Source organism: Heliangelus exortis, chromosome 4 (assembly GCF_036169615.1).
Source record: "Heliangelus exortis chromosome 4, bHelExo1.hap1, whole genome shotgun sequence".
NCBI lineage: Eukaryota > Metazoa > Chordata > Aves > Apodiformes > Trochilidae > Heliangelus > Heliangelus exortis.
Window position 1 is genome coordinate 40,222,178 of NC_092425.1, and position 19,754 is coordinate 40,241,931.

At 49.8% G+C, this 19,754-nt stretch overlaps 1 protein-coding gene across 1 annotated transcript; it reads left to right on the forward strand.

The window, feature by feature from the left end:
* The first annotated feature begins 15,543 nt into the window (after positions 1-15,543).
* Positions 15,544-18,147, forward strand: MSX1 (msh homeobox 1). The gene is made up of 2 exons (XM_071743975.1): positions 15,544-16,101; positions 17,569-18,147. Exons 1-2 carry the CDS (start codon positions 15,666-15,668, stop codon positions 17,997-17,999), a joined length of 867 nt encoding a protein of 288 aa, XP_071600076.1. The 5' UTR covers positions 15,544-15,665; the 3' UTR covers positions 18,000-18,147.
* The last annotated feature ends 1,607 nt before the right edge of the window (positions 18,148-19,754 follow it).

Consider the following 19,754-nt stretch of genomic DNA (forward strand, 5'->3'; position numbering starts at 1 on the left):
TTTTTTTTCTTGTGGTTGGTTTTCAATGTTTTAATGGGTGTTTTGCTTTTTTTTTTTTTTTTTGAAGGACTTTCCCAGTGCAGCCAGTGCTTTATTTTATAAGGCTCTGCCCTTAATCTAACACATCTGTGTTATCTGATCCAAGACTGCCCATAGGACAGAGGGCCAGATTCTTACCTCCCATCCCCTCCTCTCATAGACTTCAAGGGGGTTGCAGTAACTTCACCAACTCCCTGACTTGCTCTTGTTTGTTGTTGAACTCTTTAAGTGTTCCCATATTTTTTCCTTTAACTGTTACTGAAGCCCAAACCCACTACCACTCAGATAAAAAGATTTCCTCTGTGCTGAGCTGATTTTTTGCTCCAGGCTGGCATTTACTAATTTCAGGGAGGGTTTGCTATCCCAGTGCACAGGACCAAAACAAGCCTTGTAGGAGTTAAGAGGCTTCAGGATGATAGAAAAAGGAATTTTTATACCCTAGTCTTGGGTTAAGGTCCCTTTGCCCCTTTTCATCAAGGAATAGCAGGGCTGTTGAAATAGAAAACAAAATACTCCAAAACCAAACAAAAAAGGCAAAAATGGGAAGCTGCCCATTTGTCTTGCAGACTGAAGTGGGTAAATTCTCAAGAGTGAAAGGTTCTGCCTCTCCCTGATCCAGCCCATCCTTGCAGTGATGTCCATGAGCCCAATGGACCTGTCCAATAAATTTACTGGGTAAAACCTCAGTAATTCCACATGTGTGCTCGTGTCTTTCCTGCTGCCCCTCCACCAGCTGCTCCTAGACCATCCCTGGGGTTTTGGCAGTCCATCTGAAGCAGAGATTCCTGGCAATACAGAGGAGCAACATCCACATGATGTTGGAAACCAGGCTCTGCTACTTTCAAGTGGGGCCATCTTCTCCCTTCTAGGATTCCCCACCTTTTCCTCCTCCCACGTTGCTTTCTCAGGTGCAAGGAAATATGGATGACAAGCAAGGGCAACCAATTTCAGATCTCATGCACCAAACCCCATTTTTTTTTTCCATCCCAGGAGATGGCAGCCCATGTGTTTGTAGCACCCCATGGTGGCTTTTGTGCCTGGCTGGGACCAAACCCCCCAGCAAGGGAAATGATGGAGATGGAGTGAGGATGTGGTCTGCTGCTGCTGCATGTCCTATGCCCCCAAATAAGCTGCTGCTCTCAATGCTGGGGGGTAAAAGCAAAAGGAAGGTATAAGGACTGAGGAAAGAAGTGGAAAATATGTGGAATGTGTCCTGTGTGGGTTTCAGCCAGCATCTCTGGTATTGCAACCTGCTTAACAGCTACTGCAGGTACACTCAGCATACACAAACTGCATAGACCTGTTAAAAGGAGGAAAAAATGATGGACAACTCAGTGCAGAATGTGAAATAATGAGTAACAGATTAGCTTTTGACATTAGCTCAGATCTGCACAGAAAAGGTCCTTTCATGGATTTACGAGCTGTGGTGCATCCCGTGATTTTTTATTTTTTTTTTAAGCACACATGAGAAGCAGAAGTGGCCATCCAAATGTAGCCTACAGCTGTTTCTGAGTGCTCTCCTTCAAGGCTGGTGCCAAGGGTAGAGGGAAAGCCCACGTCTGGAGAACTGACATCCCTCTCCACCTCCAAACCCTCCAGAGGACTCTAGGAAGCCCAGGAAGCCCAGCTCCTTGTCAATCCTGAGAACATCTAAATAACCCATAAGTGGTGTCTGCATGGGTGCTCCTAAGAGGCTGTCCTTGTTTGGGTGCTCATGGGTGCTCCCAAGAGGTTGTCCTTGTTTGGGTGCTCATGGGTGCTCCTAAGAGGTTGTCCTTGTGTGGGTGCTCATGGGTGCTCCTAAGAGGCTGTCCTTGTTTGGGTGCTCATGGGTGCTCCTAAGAGGTTGTCCTTGTTTGGGTGCTCATGGGTGCTCCTAAGAGGTTGTCCTTGTGTGGGTGCTCATGGGTGCTCCTAAGAGGTTGTCCTTGTTTGGGTGCTCATGGGTGCTCCTAAGAGGCTGTCCTTGTTTGGGTGCTCATGGGTGCTCCTAAGAGGTTGTCCTTGTTTGGGGCAGCAGAATAACTGCTCAGAGATAGACCTGAAGTCCACTGATGCTGAGCCTGGAGTTTACAAGCACAGGGCAGCAAGAGGCTCTAACTAGATCACCCTACACCATCCAGGTGAAGTTCCCACTGCAGTAGCAAACCCAGGGCCTAGTCCTGTGCTTTGAGGAAGATCACAGAATCATCACAGAATCACAGACTCTTAGGGGCTGGAAGGGACCTCAAGAGTTCAATCCCCCCACCAGAGCAGGATCACCTCGTGTGGGTCCCACAGGAACACATCCAGAGGGGAGGTTGAAAGTCTCCAAAGAAGGAGACCCCCCCAACCTCTCTGGGCCAGGGCTCTGTCACTCTTTTTCTTATTTTTACATAGAATCTGTTCTCCAGCTTGCACCCCTTACCCCTTGCTGGGCTGATGATGCTGGAGTGGGGTCAACAAGAGCTCCACTGATGGGTCTGGAGATTGGGGACAAGGACAGACAGCTGAGGAAACAGCTCCAGGTGGTTTCCTGTACTAAAAGGAAGCATGAGAGAGGGGTTTTCACTCCTCAGAGGTCATGCACCACTTCATTTAGTGGGGAGAGTCCCAGGGAACAACAGCCAGAAGCTGAGGAGAGAATTCTGCTGGAAATCAAACAGGCTGCTTACTGCATGGGTAATTAACTACTAAAGCAATCTCTGAATTTCAGTGATGACTTCTTCCTGTTTTAGTATTTCCAGTTTAAGGGCAGCTACCTTTTTGGAAGCTTTCTTTTATCCAAGCACACAACTGCTTTTATTTTATTTAATTTTAATTTTATTTTAACTCAACGCTGTTGTGCTCTGGATGAAACTCAACAACCTGTAATGTACATAGGAAGCCCTCCTAAGCAATCTGATGTTCCAACCTTGTCCTTTGACATCCTACACGAACCCAAAAACTTCTCAGGGTGATGAGAGGTGTGGAGACTGCAACTCCTCAGTTTCAAGCCACACAGGGAGCTTCCCTTGTGATCCAACCTGACCCCTTGCAGGGTTTTCCCTGCCTCCTGCAAGGTAGGGCATGGTCTCAAGTTGTGCCAGGGGAGGTTTAGGTTGGACATGAGAAAGAATTTCTTTCCAGAGAGGGTGATCAGCCATTGGAATGGGCTGCCCAGGGAAGGGGTGGATTCTCCATCCCTGGAGATATTTCCAAAGAGCCTGGATGTGGCACTCAGTGCCATGGGCTGGGAACTGCAGCGGGAGTGGATCAAGGGTTGGACTTGATGAGCTCTGAGGTCCCTTCCAACCCAGCCAATTCTATGATTCTATGATTCTACAGCATCGTCTTCAAGCTGGTCCCTTCCATGCAAATTGAGAGCAGCCCTTGGCTTTCCTGGCCCTTTGCCAGCTGGACTCTCCTGGAAGCAAACCTTGGCTCCAGGTTGGAATGAGCTCTTGGCTCCAGATGGAGAGAGTGGCAAGTGCTCCCTCTGCTCTTGGTTAGTTGGTTCCCACTCAGCTGGGAAGGAACTTGGAGGACTTTGTGTTTAAGAGTTGTAACCACCCCCCCCACACCCTCAGCCAGGGGGTTTGGGGTTGTGCTGGTTTGTATTTTACAATACATTGTATTTTATTGGTAGCTGGGTTGAGTAATGTCACCAGCTCCCCTAAAGATACCTGGAAAATGGCATTACAAACCAACCTTTAAATAACACCTTGTTCAAAGGGTGCTGGGCTGGATGCTCCATCCCAGCTGGGTCCCACATCCAGGCTGGAGAAGCCTCTTGACTGACTGCTCCCAATATCTCTGCCTCTCCACTCTGCTTCAACATGCTCAAACTTTCTCCCTCCAGCTGTAAGGGATTTTTTTTTCTCAACCCTGCAAGCAGATAGGACTGCTAACTAAATGGCTGAGCACCTCAGCTGTTTGTTTTGGGTTGTGCTGGATTGTATTTTATACTACGTTGTGTTTTATTGGTAGCTGGGTTGAGTAATGTCACCAGTTCCCCTAAAGATACCTGGAAAATGGCATTACAAACCAACCTTTAAATAACACCTTGTTCAAAGGGTGCTGGTCTGGATGCTCCATCCCAGCTGGGTCCCACATCCTCTTGGATGGAGAAGCCTCTTGACTGACTGCTCCCAATATCTCTGCTTCAACATGCTCAAACTTTCTCCCTCCAGCTGTAAGGGATTTTTTTTCTCAACCCTGCAAGCAGATAGGACTGCTAACTAAAAGGCTGAGCACCTCAGCTGTTCAAAGATTGGTTCCTTTTGGCCATAAGTTAGTTGAGGTGTTAGGAAAAAGTTCTTTCCTGTGAGGGAAAATGGAAGAGGTTGGGTGTTGAGGCCTCATCCCTGGAGATGTTCAAGGTGAGGCTTGAGGAGGCTCTGAGCAACCTGATCTGGGTGAGGGTGTCCCTGATACTGCAGGGGTTGGACTGGGTGACCTTGAGAGGCCCCTTCCAACCCAAATTATTTTATGATTCCATAATGAATTGGATAGAAGCATCAGGGAGGACCCAGACAGCATTTCATATCAGCCTGCCAAAGCATGATTCAAAGATATATAAAATTAGATGAAAGGAAAAGGAGGAAATCTTCCATATCCTACAAAGTCACAAACCATAGTTCTAATTCAGGGGAAAAAAAAAAAATTATTCCATCTTTACGACTGAAGGTTAAAAAAGGCTTTAAAAGGGTAAACAGGAGGGCGTGAGTAGAAAATAGGATCTTTCAAAAGCTGTGTTTGCTGTACTTAACTTGGTTTGCTCAATTTCTTACCAGTTCTGCCTTTACTCCAGCAGATAATGAACTTTGTCAGCTCACTGGAGATAAAGATTGTTGCAGATTCTTAGAAAAAAAAGCATTAAAATGTTTAAAATCTATTTTTAAATTTATATACTCCACCTGAGAGTGTTGCCACAGGGTTTTGTGAGACCTGCTCCCAGGGAGTTACCAGAATGCTGAAAAAAAATCCTTCTACAGGCACCCATCTGAAATCAAGGGGAATGGGAGAGGGAATGGGAAGGGGAAAAGGAGAAGGGGAAAAAGGGAAAAGAGAAAGGAGGAAAAGGGGGAGGGGGGTAGAGGAAAGGGGGAAGGGAAAGGAAGGGAAGGAAAAAGGAAAGGAAAAAGAAAAGGAAAAAGGAAAGGAAAGGGAAAAGAAAAAAGGAAAGGAAAGGGAAAAGGAAAAAGGAAAGGGAAAAGGAAAAAGGAAAGGGAAAAGGAAAAAGGAAAGGGAAAAGGAAAAAGGAAAGGAAAAAGGAAAAAGGAAAGGGAAAAGGAAAAAGGAAAGGAAAGGAGAAAGGAAAAAGGAAAGCAAAGGAAAAAAGAAAGGAAAAAGGAAAGGAGAAAGGAAAGGAAAAAGGAAAAAAGAAAGGAAAGGAAAAAGGAAAAAGGAAAGGAAAGGAAAAAGGAAAGGAAAGGAAAGGAAAGGAAAGGAAAGGAAAGGAAAGGAAAGGAAAGGAAAGGAAAGGAAAGGAAAGGAAAGGAAAGGAAAGGAAAGGAAAGGAAAGGAAAGGAAAGGAAAGGAAAGGAAAGGAAAGGAAAGGAAAGGAAAGGAAAGGAAAGGAAAGGAAAGGAAAGGAAAGGAAAGGAAAGGAAAGGCCTCATAGCAGAGATTCTCCATCCTTCTGATGCTCAGTCTGGGTGGGCAGAGCTGGAGGATGCTGGTGCAGGGGGAGATACCTGGCCCAGAGCTCAGCTGCAGGGGACATTCCCCCTCTCTCCCATTCCCTGCTTCTCCTGGCTGGGGTGGGCAGGGGGTGGGCAGGGGTGGTCTCCATCACCACCCTGCTTGAGGCTTTCAAAGTGAAAACGTTTTTTAAACTCCTGCAAGTGAAATGACTGCAAAGTCTTCCAGCTGAAAGGAGTGTGTCTGAACAGGAAAATCAAGCAGACAGGGAGAGACTTCAGTTTCTCTGCTTCTGTGATGTCAGAAATGATAAGCAGGGATATATTTTCACATAATTGGGCTGTGTCAAGGTACTGGCTGTTTGATCAGATAGGGGCTCTCTATGTAGTCTCACATCAGAGGGCTGGTAAACTACAAATTAAGGCAGGCTTTAGATTTTGTCTACCAAGAAGCCAAAGAAATTGGATTTTATCCCTGAAGGTCATAGTGGGGGGTGGCAGTAGGGAAATACACAAAAAAAAAAACCAAAATAAAGAGCCAGATAACTGAATGGGAAAGACTGAGGGAATGAAATCACTGGAAAGGGTTTAATCACTCGTGAAAAAAGCATAAGTATTGGAAAGATGCCATTTAGCACCTTTGCATCTGACAGGGAGCTTGAGGAGCCCACACCTTCATCACCCTAAAAGAGGTCTGCAGGAAGGCAGGGCCAGAGGGGAAAGGGAAATGTAATGCACCGTGGCTTCTGGTTTGCTTTTGATCTGTTCGTACGGTCATTTTTTAATTTTTTTTTTTAATTTTCTTTGCCACTTGACCTACAACAATACCCTGGGGAGGATGGGACACCCTGGGACACCTCACCCAGCTGGGTGGGGGCCAGAGAGCATCGTTCAATTGCCTCAATCCCTACCCCATTTGCATCTTGGACCTGGGGAGGGTCAGTCTGTCCTTCTCCCTGCTCCCCTGTCCCCCTGCACCCCTGTCCCCAGCTGTCCCCAAACCAGGACAAAGCTCCCCAGTTGTCCTGCTTCTGGCCAGGGGAAGGTGTCCCAAAGGTCTGAGGGCTTTAAGCCCCTTTTCCTCTCCATGGCCACTGCCTCCACCAATCCTTCCTGCAAACCCAAATCTGGTCGTCCCCCCTCCAGCCTCGTGCTCCAGACAGATTCCCAGGCTCCAGACAAAAAGGCCAGGGGGGCTCCAGGGGACCCAGCTGGCTCCCAGCCAGCCCTGCTGAAAGGGGATCACAAGAAGCCAGTTTTCCTCCTAGGAACAAAGTTTCCAGTGACTTTCCAAGATGCTCGTGGTACTCCTCCTCCTTTCTCAGGTTTTTGTTGTTTTGTTTTGCATTTGTTTTTTAATCCTTCTTCCCTCCTTCCCCTTATTTTTCAAAATTTTGTTTGGAACAGAGGTGTCCCCTGTCCTTGTTCCCCCTCAACCCCTCTTGTCAGCTTCCTGTGTGCCCCTATGGCATTTTTTATTATTATTTATTTTTTGTCCTGGGTTTTACACATCATCAGTATTCAGTTACTTGTGTCAACAAGTGAGGAAGCCCTGAATGTACCTGTGGAGCTGCTGCTCCTGATTATTTATTTTTTCCAGTCAATAGCAACTGCTGGGTCACCCAGGTGGTGATTTGTCCCCACATCCCAGCCCTGGTGGCCACAGGGCAGGGAGTCAGGGTGTGAAGTGCAGGTTTGTGGATGTGCAAATGCTGCCAGGGCTTGCAGCTGCACTGGTAAAAAGCCAAGGGTGGGCCTGAGTGTAAAAGAGGTGAAATAACTTGCAAAAGGCCAGCAGCAAACCTAAAGGAGATAATTCCAGGTGCTGAGTGCATGTCAGAGCTACCCCTGTGGGTGTTGTTAATGTGGCAGCATTAGCTCATGATCCCTCCTGTGATTTTACAGAAAGAAAGAAAGAAAGAAAAAGACAAAAAAGTAGGAGCACGTCGTTTCTAGACTTTAGGTTGACTCGGAAGTAAAAATCAAACTGGCCCAAATCCATCCCATGTGTAGCAGGCTGGTTAACACCAGGGGACAAACTGGATTCAGTGCCACTAACAGAGATGGGACCTGATGGGAAGTCCCACATCCCAGTTCACAGCATGGTCTGTGCTACTGGCCTGGGGACCCCACAGCCACCTCTGGCCTTTTGGGAACCAGCCTGGGCTCACCCCTGTGAGGGATGCTCAGCTGCATGGGGGGTGTCACACCTTCAAGCCATGGGTTGCAAGGAGAAGTTCTGATGCTGTTTGAAAAGCTGGAGTAAGTTCTGCTTTGACTGAAAAAAAAAAAAAAAATTATACTCAGCCTGGAGAATAGGAGGCTCAGGGGAGACCTCATCACTCTCTCCAACTCCCTGAAAGGAGGTTGGAGCCAGGGGGGGGTTGGGCTCTTTTCCCAGGCAACTCTCAGCAAGACAAGAGGGCACAAGAGGTCTCAAGTTGTGCCAGGGGAGGTTTAGGTTGGACATGAGAAAGAATTTCTTTCCAGAGAGGGTGCTCAGCCATTGGAATGGGCTGCCCAGGGAAGGGGTGGATTCTCCATCCCTGGAGCTATTTCAAAAGAGCCTGGATGTGGCACTCAGTGCCATGGGCTGGGAACTGCAGCGGGAGTGGATCAAGGGTTGGACTTGATGAGCTCTGAGGTCCCTTCCAACCCAGCCCATTCTATGATTCTATGATATATATATATATATATATATGTATATAACCCAGCTGTTGAAAAGCCAAGTGACCCAACACCAATAGAGAGCCCACACTTGCTACATAAATAATGTCAAAATCACATATGCAGGGAATAACATGAAGGCAGCCCAAAGCAGACTGATGTCTAGAAATGTTATCTCTTCTGCTTCCAAAAGCTGATCAGCCCAGCAGCAGGCAAGCCAGGAACATTTTATATGATGTCTCTGCTTCTGCTTGATGGAAAGGCTGAGAGAAACATAAGCTTTCTAAAAGAAAAATCCAGTTCGTTTATGAAATATTTGGGATTTTTTTCTCCTTCTCTGGCAGGGCAATAGTTTGGTTACATTGATCTATCAGAATGCTGTAACTCCCAGCATCATCCCGAGCCATCAGCTGCCACTCAGCAAAAGGACGTGGGGAGATCACATCGCCAAAACAAGAAAGCTCTGGAGCTCCTAAGTGGGAGGTTCCGTATCACCAGGACAGCTTCAGATCCTTGTGGATGGCTTTGATAGTTGCAGGAGTGTGATGTTGTTTTGTTTTGCCACGGAGAGAGTGTCTGGAAGATACCTGACACCAGTTCCACTGCTCGCCAACTGCAGTTTCATTTGCACAGGGAAATTAAAAACCTTTTCTGTGTATATGCACGAATATTATGTTTTTCTAACCAGCAGGTTTGTGCTTCAGGCGATCACTTTCGAATTTAGGAAAGGGAGAAAAACATTCACCCCAATCCTTTTTCCCGTGAATTTAGGGAGGGGGACGGGGGGGGGGGGGATGATAATTTTGGGCCTCGGATTTTACAGAGGAAAATTAAAGTAGGGTGAAGGGAATCTTGCCTGAGGAAGCCGTGTCACATCAGCAGCAAAGTCCAAAAAGTGCTGGGAAGAGGAGAGCTGTCAAGTCCAACTCCATTGCCCGCAGGTTGAGCAGCTCCCAGCCCTTCTCCAGCTGTGGCAACAGCTGGAAGAGAGGAGAAGCCCCTCGGTACAGCCACAGCCCTGCTGCACATAGACGTTTGCTCTCCCTTGATTTCTTTCCCTCTTAAGAACTCTCCCTTGATTTCTTTCCCTCTTATGAACTCTTTATTCTTTATTTTTTTTTCTACCCCCCTCAGGAGCCGATTATTATCAAGCTGAAACGTATTTCCTCCTGAAAAGCGGTTTTGTTTGGTTCACACACAGACCCCATTCGCTGAGACCTCTCTCTTTGGAACGGATTTAGGGGGGACTTGAGCAGTTTGCAGCGTTGTGGGTTTGTTTGGTTTTTTTTTATTTTTTTTTTTTTATTTTTTTTTTTTAGTTTTTTGTTTGTTTGTTTTGCTTTGTTTTTCACAACACGGTGACACGCGCTTCTTTCGCTCCGTGTTTTCTTAAGATCTTTTCCATTACGCATTTTTCCAGCAATTTAGAGGGATGTAAGGAACAGCTTTTATGCAACGAGCAGAGAGAAGCGGAGTGCGTGTGCGTGTAGGGGAAGTTATTCCAATGCTCTGGTAAGTTCGGAGTATTTCATCTTCTTCAAAAGGCGAGGAACAAAACAAAACAAACCAAACCCGTGTCCTTGTGAGCAAATGATTAGAAGAAGACTGGGAATACAATAATTACCCCAAATGGAAACCCAGACCGCAGTCAAACAATACAGCTTTTGTAAACCGGCTCCGCCTGTAAAAAAATCGAGGAAATCTCCTAACTGGAGCTGGCGAAATCCTTTTCTTATGCAACGATATGTAAAAAGGCTCCTGAGAAATGAGGAGTAAACATGGAAAGGCTGCAAAATAGCCTGATAATGAACTTGCTCTGAGCATCGGAGATCGCCTTGGCGGTACCAGCGTGGATTCCTGCAACCACAAAGTATTTTCTCATGCCGAAGAATTTAGGACAAACTGCATTTTCGTGACATTTCGCCAACAAACAAGCACGTGAGGACAAATAAAGCGGGACTCGCCATAATCTACCTTGATCGCTGGGGAGTTCAAGGGGACCAAAAGGAATTGGGAGCCAGACAAAGTGCGGCTTTGAGTCCATGTCCTTTAGGAGGGAGCGGAGAGAGGATCATTTATATCCTTCATATTTTTATAGTTTTGCCTCTAGGAAAGAAAAGACCAGCGGAGCCCCGACTATCATTTGCTCATAATGATCGCATTCAATCTGGTGATTCACAGTGAATCATGGAAGAAGGTTTCCATTTTGCCAATGGGGGGAAGGAGGGGTGCTTAAACTTTGTTTAGTTCGCATTCATCCCCCCCGGCCTCTCCTTTCCCTTGAACTGCTCAGTTCAAATAACTAATCTACAAGGAGATTTTTTTTGGGGGGGGTTCCCCCTATCCCCCCTTTTCTGCCTTTCTGGTTCCCCCCGGCCCGGTGCAGCCCCTCCGCCCGGGACACTGCGCGGCTGCGGAGCAGAAGGAGCAGCCCTGGACGCCGGCTTGCAGCAGCGCCAGGAAAGAGGGAAAAGTTGGTTTTGCGGCATTTTAGCCTCACCCTACACCTGGAGACGGGGGCACAGCCCTCTCAAGCACCCCTTCTGCGGGTTTGGGTCAGGACGAGGGGGTTTCGGCACCTGAGGGATCTGCTCCCCCTCTCGATGTTATCGCAGGCACCCCGCTTACACACGGGTAGGCACAGAAACAAAATTCCCGGCTGGCTTTTAATACAACCGGCAGTCGGATGCTCTCTCTTGGCTCTGGGGACCTTTGCCAGCTGCAAACGTTTCAGGTAAAAAGCGAAGCGAGAGCAGGGTAAAGCTTTCAGGGTTGGGAAGAGGAGGCAAGCAGGGCAGGGATGTCTGCGCCGGGGCTGGGAGCCGCGCATCGCCCAGCTCGGCCCCTTCGAGGACCTCTCCTCTAGAGCCCCGTGAGGAATAGTCGGAATCACCCCCTAAAAAAAAAATAAAACAGCCGAGGAAAGGAAAGAAAACCACCGGGCGGACAGAGCAGGAGAAAAACTGGGAGAACACAAGCATCCCGGAGCGAGTGGGAGAGGAGGGACAGGTCGGTGATGGCAAACGAGGGACAGAGGTGATGCTACCCAAATTCACGGCTCCAAATGCTCCTGGAAGAGGGGTCCTCCTCTCCAGGAGAGGCGGCACCTTTGTAAGAGCTTTAATATATATCTATATATATAATTAGGCGTGTTGTCACTGAAGGGAATCCACTGTCTTAGCCATAGGGCTTTCACCAAGACAGCCAAGTTCCCTTTAGGGCAAAGCAAGTCTGCTTGACATCTTGAAGCTTAAATAACCTTAAGGCATTGTTACTCCCTGGCAGCAAAGTGCCTCGTTACGCCTGATTGAGCTAATTGCTTTGAAATAGGATATATTATCTATAATTATAGAGATCTTGGAGGAGACGGCCAGCCTTTTCTTTCATCTTTTCCAAGTGCATCATAATGTCGCGATCACATTAATTTGGGCCACTTGAAATAGTGCCTTCCTTTCAACCCGGACCCTCAAAGAGCCCGGGACGTCTCGGCGGCTGGGGTTTGGCCACCAAATCACCGCTCCTGGCAACCTCCCGAGGACCAGCCCAGGTGCCTGAAGCCTCAAGAGTACTTTAGATTATGGTGAATATGGGCAGTAAGGAAAACTGGGGGTAAGAAGAAGGAAGGGATGAGGAAAAAGAAATAATGAAAAAAAAAAAAAAAAAAAAAAAAAAAGAGAGAGAGAGAGAGAGAACTGAGGGTTTTGGGGTTTTTTTGGTTTTTTGTGGGTTTTTTTTTTTTTTTTTTTTTGTATTGTCCGACGCTCACTGAGAGGGAGCAGCGGCAGGAGGAGGGAAAGTTGAGACTTGAAGGGCTTTGAGGGCTTGTGAAGCCTGCGGGACATTTTTAGCACTTGTGATAGATCTGGGTCTTTGCCCCTTCGGACTGAGCCGCGCAAAACTAGAGCAAGGCTGGCCGAAGGGCTCGCAGGGAGCGCGGAAAACGCGCGGATGGAACGCGCAGGCGATGCCGTCAATCCCCAAAACCTCAGGGTGTCCTGCCAGGCTCTCTGGTCTCCTAAGAGCTTCTGTCTAGGGAGAAATAAAACAAGAAACAAGGGAAACAACACCACCCCTCTCTCCTTTCTGGGTTCTGCCTTTAAGTCCAAGATAACGTTTACAAAAGGCAGACAATGCCCTGAATTGGCTTAACGCTGCCTCCTGTCCTCCCTCCCCATCCCCCCCTGCACTCCCCCCCCAGCCCTTGTTGTATTCCCAGCGAAATAAAATGCTATGGGTAATGGCTTTGCCCAGCACATTCATTATATTGAAACGGGACTGTTTAGGATGCTAATTGCCCAATATTGTTATCTCGCACAAGTGCCTTCGGGGAAGCGCCACGGTTCCCAATAAAAACACTGGACTGGAACAAGCACCAATAAAGTCACCTATTCCCCCCCCTCTCCTCCTCCCCCCACACCCCGCCCTTTCACTCCGGTTTTTCTTACAGCCCAGGGAGAAAAATAGGAGAGAGAGAGAGAGACACCTAAAAGCAAAGGCAGGGGATCAACACAACACGAACCCAAGTTCCTAAAATCCGATGGGTTTTAGGTGACCCAGGGCGCGGCGAGGGGTACTAAAAAAATCCCTTTACACAAATCCACCTCGGGGCAGATTTCGTTTCGTAAACTTGATTTCTTCACTCCTAATTTAGAACCCGCAGGTTTTCTTGATAAAGAAAGGAAAAGAAAGACATAAGGAACGAAAGAAACTTCACTGGCTCCCCGTTTTTTTAGCCACAGAGCTTTGCCAGCCTGTGAATTAGAATCAAGTCCTTGCTGTGGTAAAGTGATTAAAATACCACCGAGTATGACAGAAACGTAAACACAAAGCGTTCATTGCTGAGAGATAAATAAAGGGCTAATTATCTCATTCTGTCAGCTCTCAATGAGAGCGGGATCTTGCTCTCAGTATGGGACGCACACTCATCTCCTGGGTCCTCAGCAGCATCCCAGTGTTCAAACCAGTCTTCAAAAAGAAAAAGAAAAAAGAAAGCAACAACAAAAACCAGCAGTTCTCTTTTTTTTTTTTTTTGTTTTCCCTTTCATATTTCCACCCCAACAATAAGACGGAAAGTGCCTGGAAGTCTAATAAACACATCACTTTCTTTCGCGATGTTGCGTTTGGGATCGGGGGCGGTGTGGGGTTGGGGGGGGAAAGAATAATTCGAAAAAAAGACCCTACCTGTAGGATCGGGTGGAGGGGACGCGGTGAAACACGAGGGATGGATGTTTGTGCGTGTTTTCAGAGTCGGGGGCTGGGCGGGGGGGGGGGGTGTCGGGGGTGCATCTTCGTGTCAAGCGCGGCGGCTTTGGGAAAATGTCGTGTGATTGGTAGAGCAAACTAATTTTGTCAGGCTGAATGTGCCGATGTCCCAGGGCTAAGGCGCCTTGCTCCCTTGATGCGGGTTAACGTCCTCAATAGTCCCCCTCCAGCTGAAGCCTTTGATCACACCGCTGCTGGCGCCTAAAAACAACATCACTTGTCTGCCTATTAGAGGCACTGACTAATCGTGACAGATTGTTTATTCTCGCAATTAGCAATGCAGCCGCTTCTCCCAACACCCCCAACCTCCCCCCACCCTCCCTGTTTCCACACCCTTACCCGGCCCGGTTCCCCCGGCGGGGCAGGATGCGGGCAGGGATGGGCAGGATACAGGCAGGAGCGGGCAGTGGTACCGCTGCTCCAGGAGGGCAGGAGGGAGGGGAACTGGAAGATGGGAGCTACAGACGGGGGGGAATAAGTCTGTGCCTTCACCCCTGATTTCTAGGAGCGCGGGGAAGCATCCCGCGAATCGCCTACAAATCATTTTAGGGATCCTCTCCGAGCACAGCACAAGACGTGAGGTGTAGGAATGTGTGTGTGTTTACGTGCAGGACTGTCCCTACAACAAGCCGAGGGCCAAGAGGTGTACTCAAGGGTGTGTAAGATACGTGTGCGTGCAGGACAATCCGTTTTAATTAGGTCCTGTTGCCTATCAGTTAATAAACCGTCTATTACATCAATTCATTTCATAATCTATACGCTCCTAATCTCCCATCTTTATTGGGTCCAGTTAAAAGGGAAGGGAATTCGCTGCCCCTCCCCGTTTAGATAATTACCCTTAAATGACTGCAAGAGCCTCTTGTGTTTCGAGGAGATTAGAGCCCTGCAGCTATCAATAAACTTTTCTCAGCGAGCGGCCCAATCACGTTATTAGAGAGCGGCTCCGTTTTACTGCACATCCGTCCTGGGCGCGGGGATAAGGGATCATAAAACGAATTTACAAAACAAAATAGCCGGGACTTTAATGTGTCTGGGGCTTACGTGTTTGGGTTTTTTTGTGTGTGTTTCTCTTTTTTTTTTTTTTTTTTTTTTTTTTTTTTTTTTTTTTTTTTTTGGGGGGGGGGTGTTGGGGCTTTTTTGGTTTTTTTTTTGCTTGTTTTTTTGCGTTTTTTTGTAGGGGTTTTTTTGTGTGTGTGTTTCTCTTTTTTTTCTTTTCTTTTTTTTTTTTTTTTTTTTTTCGTGAATGAACATTTCACTATCGGGACACATGCACGCATCGATGCCATGACACGCAGCACAATTTATAGGGGTCTCTGCGTGTACAGTGACCAAGATCTTGGCCAAGGCATCAAACCCACCGAAGGACCGGCGTTTTATTTTAAAAAATTAAAAATAGCAAAATATAAACATTAAAACAAAACTCTAGAAAAAAAAAAAATCTTCCCCCCAGAAAAGCACCTATATAAGGCGCAGCCAGACTTTGGGACAGGCAGGTTCTCCCTCGGAGAGGTCACACTCAGGACATCCCGATATTTCTTGGTTTTCCAGAACACAACTCCGCCCCGCTCCATCGCGCTTCGCACAGGAAAGGCCGGGACGTTAATCCATAAATTTTTTTTCCCCAATTTTTTGACCCTTCCCCCCACAACCCCCGTCCCCAACTCCCGTCCATAGCCATCCTTGGCCTTTCCTCTCTTCCCTTGCGATGCGCGCTGGGGCGCGGAGCGGGGATGCGGAGGTTGGAAGGGGAGGGGGGGGGGGGGGATGCAAAGCGCGGAGCGGGGCGCCCCGACGGCGGGCTCAGCCTGTGCCCCCCCCGCTCTCTGATTGGCCGCTTCCTCCGCGCCGTAGCCAATAGGAAGCCTCGGCCACGCCCTCCTGCGCGCTGGTTGGGCGGTGCCTGTCCTGGAGCCGCTTTATCAGGCGGCGCCGCCCGCCCCGGGCTCGGAGCGCGCCGACGGCTGCCCCGCACCCCGCATCCCGCACCCGCCTAAAAACCACCCCCCCCACACACCGCCCCTGGATCCCCGGCCCCATGATCCGCGGCCACCGCTCTCCCCCGGCGCTGCGGTGGCGACAAAGGTCCGGCTCTGCATGGCCCCGGCTGTGGATATGACCGCCGCGCCCACCGGGGTCCGCAGCGACGAGCTGCCCGCATCCGCCTTCAGCAAACCCGGAGGCGGCCTCCCCGTCGCGGCGGCGATGGGCGGGGAGGAGGAGAACGACAAACCCAAGGTCTCCCCATCCCTCCTGCCCTTCAGCGTGGAGGCGCTGATGGCTGCTGACCACAGGAAAGCGGGGGGCAGGGAGGCAGCCGAAGGGGCCGGGGCTGCCCCCCGCCCCAGCCTCAGCCCCCGTCTGGGGGCTCTGACAGCGGAGGCGCCGGCTTCCCCGCTGCCTCTGGGCGGCCATTTCTCCGTCGGGGGGCTGGTGAAGCTGCCCGAAGACGCCCTCGTTAAGGCGGAAAGCCCCGAGAAGCAGGAGAGAAGCCCTTGGATGCAAAGCCCGCGATTTTCGCCGCCTCCCCCGAGTAAGTAAAATCCGGGAACCGGGCGGGTTGGGAACTCCCTCCTCCGGGATATCCACATCCTTCCCCGTGGGGTTGGGCAGCGCGGCGAAGGAGTTCGGGAATTTCTTCTTCTTTACACCAAGCCCGGCCTTTCCTGGCATGTTTAGTTTTGTTTGGGACTTTTTTTTTGGGTTCGTTTGGGATTTTTTTTTTTCTTCTGCGGTTCGCGTTTTCTGCCCGACCTCTTTGGTCTGGTGAAATTATTACAGCAGTCCAAGTGTGTCCGAGTCCGGGGCAGCGCCGGAGGATGGGTGCGCAGCAGAAGTGGGGGCACAAGAGGGGTATCTTGTGTCAAATGTTAACAGTCGAGGGGAGAAAAATTTAAAAAAAAACCCATCCCGGTCAGCCTGTTAGTTTAACTTGAGGGTGGAAGGGACAACGCAAAGCCTGACTCGGATCTCAGTGATTTTTTTTTTTTTTTTTTCCCCTCCGAAAAGTGGCTCAAATAATTCCGTAAGGACCCGCACAGACCGGGCTTTCAAGTGAGGTGCCTTCGGGTTTCTGCCCCATTGGTTGCTATCTCTTGTGTTACGTCTCTAAGAGTCCGAAGAGCCTCTGTTCTGATGCTTTCCTGCGGAGACATCTAAAATCTATCAGCGGGAGGGCCAAGATCAGGAAAAAACCCAAACTTTTAATCCTCTCCAGGCCAGCTCGGGCCGCCTGCCCTCTGCCGCATCCCGATCCCGTGGGAAGGGGCGAGCTTGGGCTCCCCTTCGGGTTTGGGATGATCTGAGCAGAGCTGCCAACAGAGCTGTTTTCTTTCCCCCTTGGTTTAAGGCAGATTTCCCGAAAGGTTTAGTTTCCCGTAGGTTTAGTTAAAATTGCAAAATAAAACTTTTTGTTGCGAAGTTAACTTGGGAACAGATTGAGGACGTAAAGTTGAGGTGCAGAGCGGTGAAGAGGGGCAGAGAAAGGTTGAGTCTGAATTCAGAGCTCGTAATTAATTACATGCTTAATCCAGTTCCCAGGGGCCTAATGAAGAAGGTGTGAGTCTGGCCAGGCTGTTTTGTTTATTTTTTTTCCTTAATCCCATAAAGGACAAGACTTTTTTTTTTTTTTTTTTTTGGTGGGTCACTCCTTTCATGTGCGTCTCGAAGCAGGTGGTGGAGGGTGTGTAGGTGTCCCACTCCTGCCGACTTTTTCCATGGAGTCGGAGAGGTTCTTGCTAGGAAGTCCGGGGAATAAATTCAGTCCTAGTAGCTTCAAAAAAACAAATTCTTAAACCACCCGCTTTCTTTCCTGGAATGGGAGGCACCGATTTGAAGCCTTGGAGGGTTTTTTATGGGCCACTTCATTTTAAGCAGTAGCTTATGTTTTTTTCTCCCCACCCAGGCTGCTCTCGGGTGGGGGTTCTGCGGGCTGTGTGGGTTCGGGCGCTGCTAACCGAGTTGTCTTTTCTCCTTCTCCCTCTCCTCCTCCTGGGCTCAGGGCGGCTGAGCCCCCCGGCCTGCACCCTACGGAAGCACAAGACCAACAGGAAGCCCCGGACACCCTTCACCACGGCCCAGCTCCTGGCCCTGGAGAGGAAATTTCGGCAGAAGCAATACCTGTCCATCGCCGAGCGTGCCGAGTTCTCCAGCTCCCTCAGCCTCACCGAGACCCAGGTGAAGATCTGGTTCCAGAACCGTCGAGCCAAGGCCAAGAGGCTCCAAGAAGCCGAGCTGGAGAAGTTGAAGATGGCAGCCAAGCCCATGCTCCCCCCCGCTGCTTTCGGCATCTCCTTCCCCCTGGGCGGTCCGGCTGTGGCCGGTGCCTCTCTCTATGGGGCCTCCAGCCCTTTCCAGCGGGCAGGGCTTCCCGTGGCTCCTGTGGGACTGTACACGGCGCATGTGGGATACAGCATGTACCACCTCACATAGAGCTGAGCCCCGTCGAGCCCAGCCCGCCGGCTTCCCCCCTCCTCCCCCCCGGCACCGTGCACACTCCCTTCCCTGCTCCTCTGCCTCCTTCCTGCGGACTTCTTCACGGACCCCGTGGCAGAGACTTCTCCAGGCCAGCTCTGTTCGGCCTCTGCTCTTCCCCCTGTGATGCTGTTTGTCTTCCCCCCCCCCTCTCTCCCAGTTCCATGCTCCTCAGCAGTCCTGGGAGCTGGCAGAAAAACCTTTGAGGCATCACACCTCAGCTCTTCCCTGTGGCACAGGGTGGTGATGGATCAGCCCTGCCCCGGGTCCTCCTGGAAGCCAGGGGAGAGCCCCTCTCCGTGGGGGGAAGGAACTCTGGAAGAGAAATGGCAAAATAAAAATTAAGAGGGGGGGGCTGAAAGACAGGACGCTTTGTTTACTTTTTCTGCAAGGCAAGGTCAAGAGGCAGAAGTGTAGAGCAGCCTCTCCTGTCCCTTGTGTAACAGCATTGCCTGTTACCTGTGTTTGTTCTTCCACCAGCTCCTTTGGAAGGGGCTCTGTGTACTATGTAATATACTGTATATTTGAAATTTTATTATCATTTATATTATAGCTATATTTGTTAAATAAATTAATTTTAAGCTACTGTTTGATGTGGTATGTTTGCCCCTTGCCGGGCCAGGGGTGGCAGAAGAAAATACTATAAATTTATCTATGTGTCAGGGGGATAGGAGAGAGGGATCATCTGTACCAGCCCTTTTTCTTCCTCCCCAGGAGACTTCATCCTCAGACAGTAAGGTCTTGACTGAGCTATTATCTTGCTATGGGTCCCCGAGGTGCTCTGTCCTCACTGCTGTCTGAAGTTTCCCCTTTTTTTAAAAAAATTCCTTCCACCCATCAGGGGCAGCTCCTGGAGCATCCCTTGTCCGAGATGCGGGTGGCTGCTCCTGCTCTTCTCCTTGGCAGCACAGCCTGGAGATTTGCACAGCCCTGGATGGGTTTTCCCAGCCCTAGACAGGAGCAAAACTGCTCCTCATTCTGCTGGCAGCAGGGTAATTCCCGGCCGCAGCCCTCGACAGCTGCCGAAGTTTTGGGTGATGGGGTAATTCGCTTCCCCACCTTGGGTGCTCATGGCTAGAGAGAGACCAAAAGCTTCCTCCCTGCTCCTTTGGGCAGCCCGTAATGTCTTAGGAGAAGGGAATATTGGAGGGTTTGGGGTGTTGGGGTGGAGATGAGGGGGCAACCGCCGTCGGGGTTGTGCGGTAAAAGGGGAAAAATGCGCTAATAAAAGGGCAGAGGCAGCGCTGTCTCCGGAGCCGAGGGGACGGGTGATGGGGTAAGGAAGGGGTGGTGGGGATGGTGGTGGTCGGGAAGGGTTGTGGGCAGGCGGCAGGCAGCCGGCCGGACCCGCGGGACTGACGGTCGGGACCGCTCGGCGCCGTCCTCCGCCCATCCCCGCGGCTCTGGGCGCCCCGCTATCCCTCAGCGTCCCGGCTGAGCTGCAAACTCGTCCCGATCGCCTCGGACCCGTGGAAACATTCAGCGACAGCCGAGAAACCAGCACCCGCCGGACCCGCCAGCACTGGCACCGGCACCGGAACCTCTCCGTGTGTCCCCCAACTCTTTCTTCCATGGTTGTGCTCCCCCCAAACTCCCCTCAGAGCTCCGCTCCACCCCATGGAGTTGGACGGATCGCTGGGGTAAGGGAAAGCGTTGATTTCCCCCTTTTTAAATTTTATTCATCTGTTTAGTATTCATTTATTTCGTGCATTA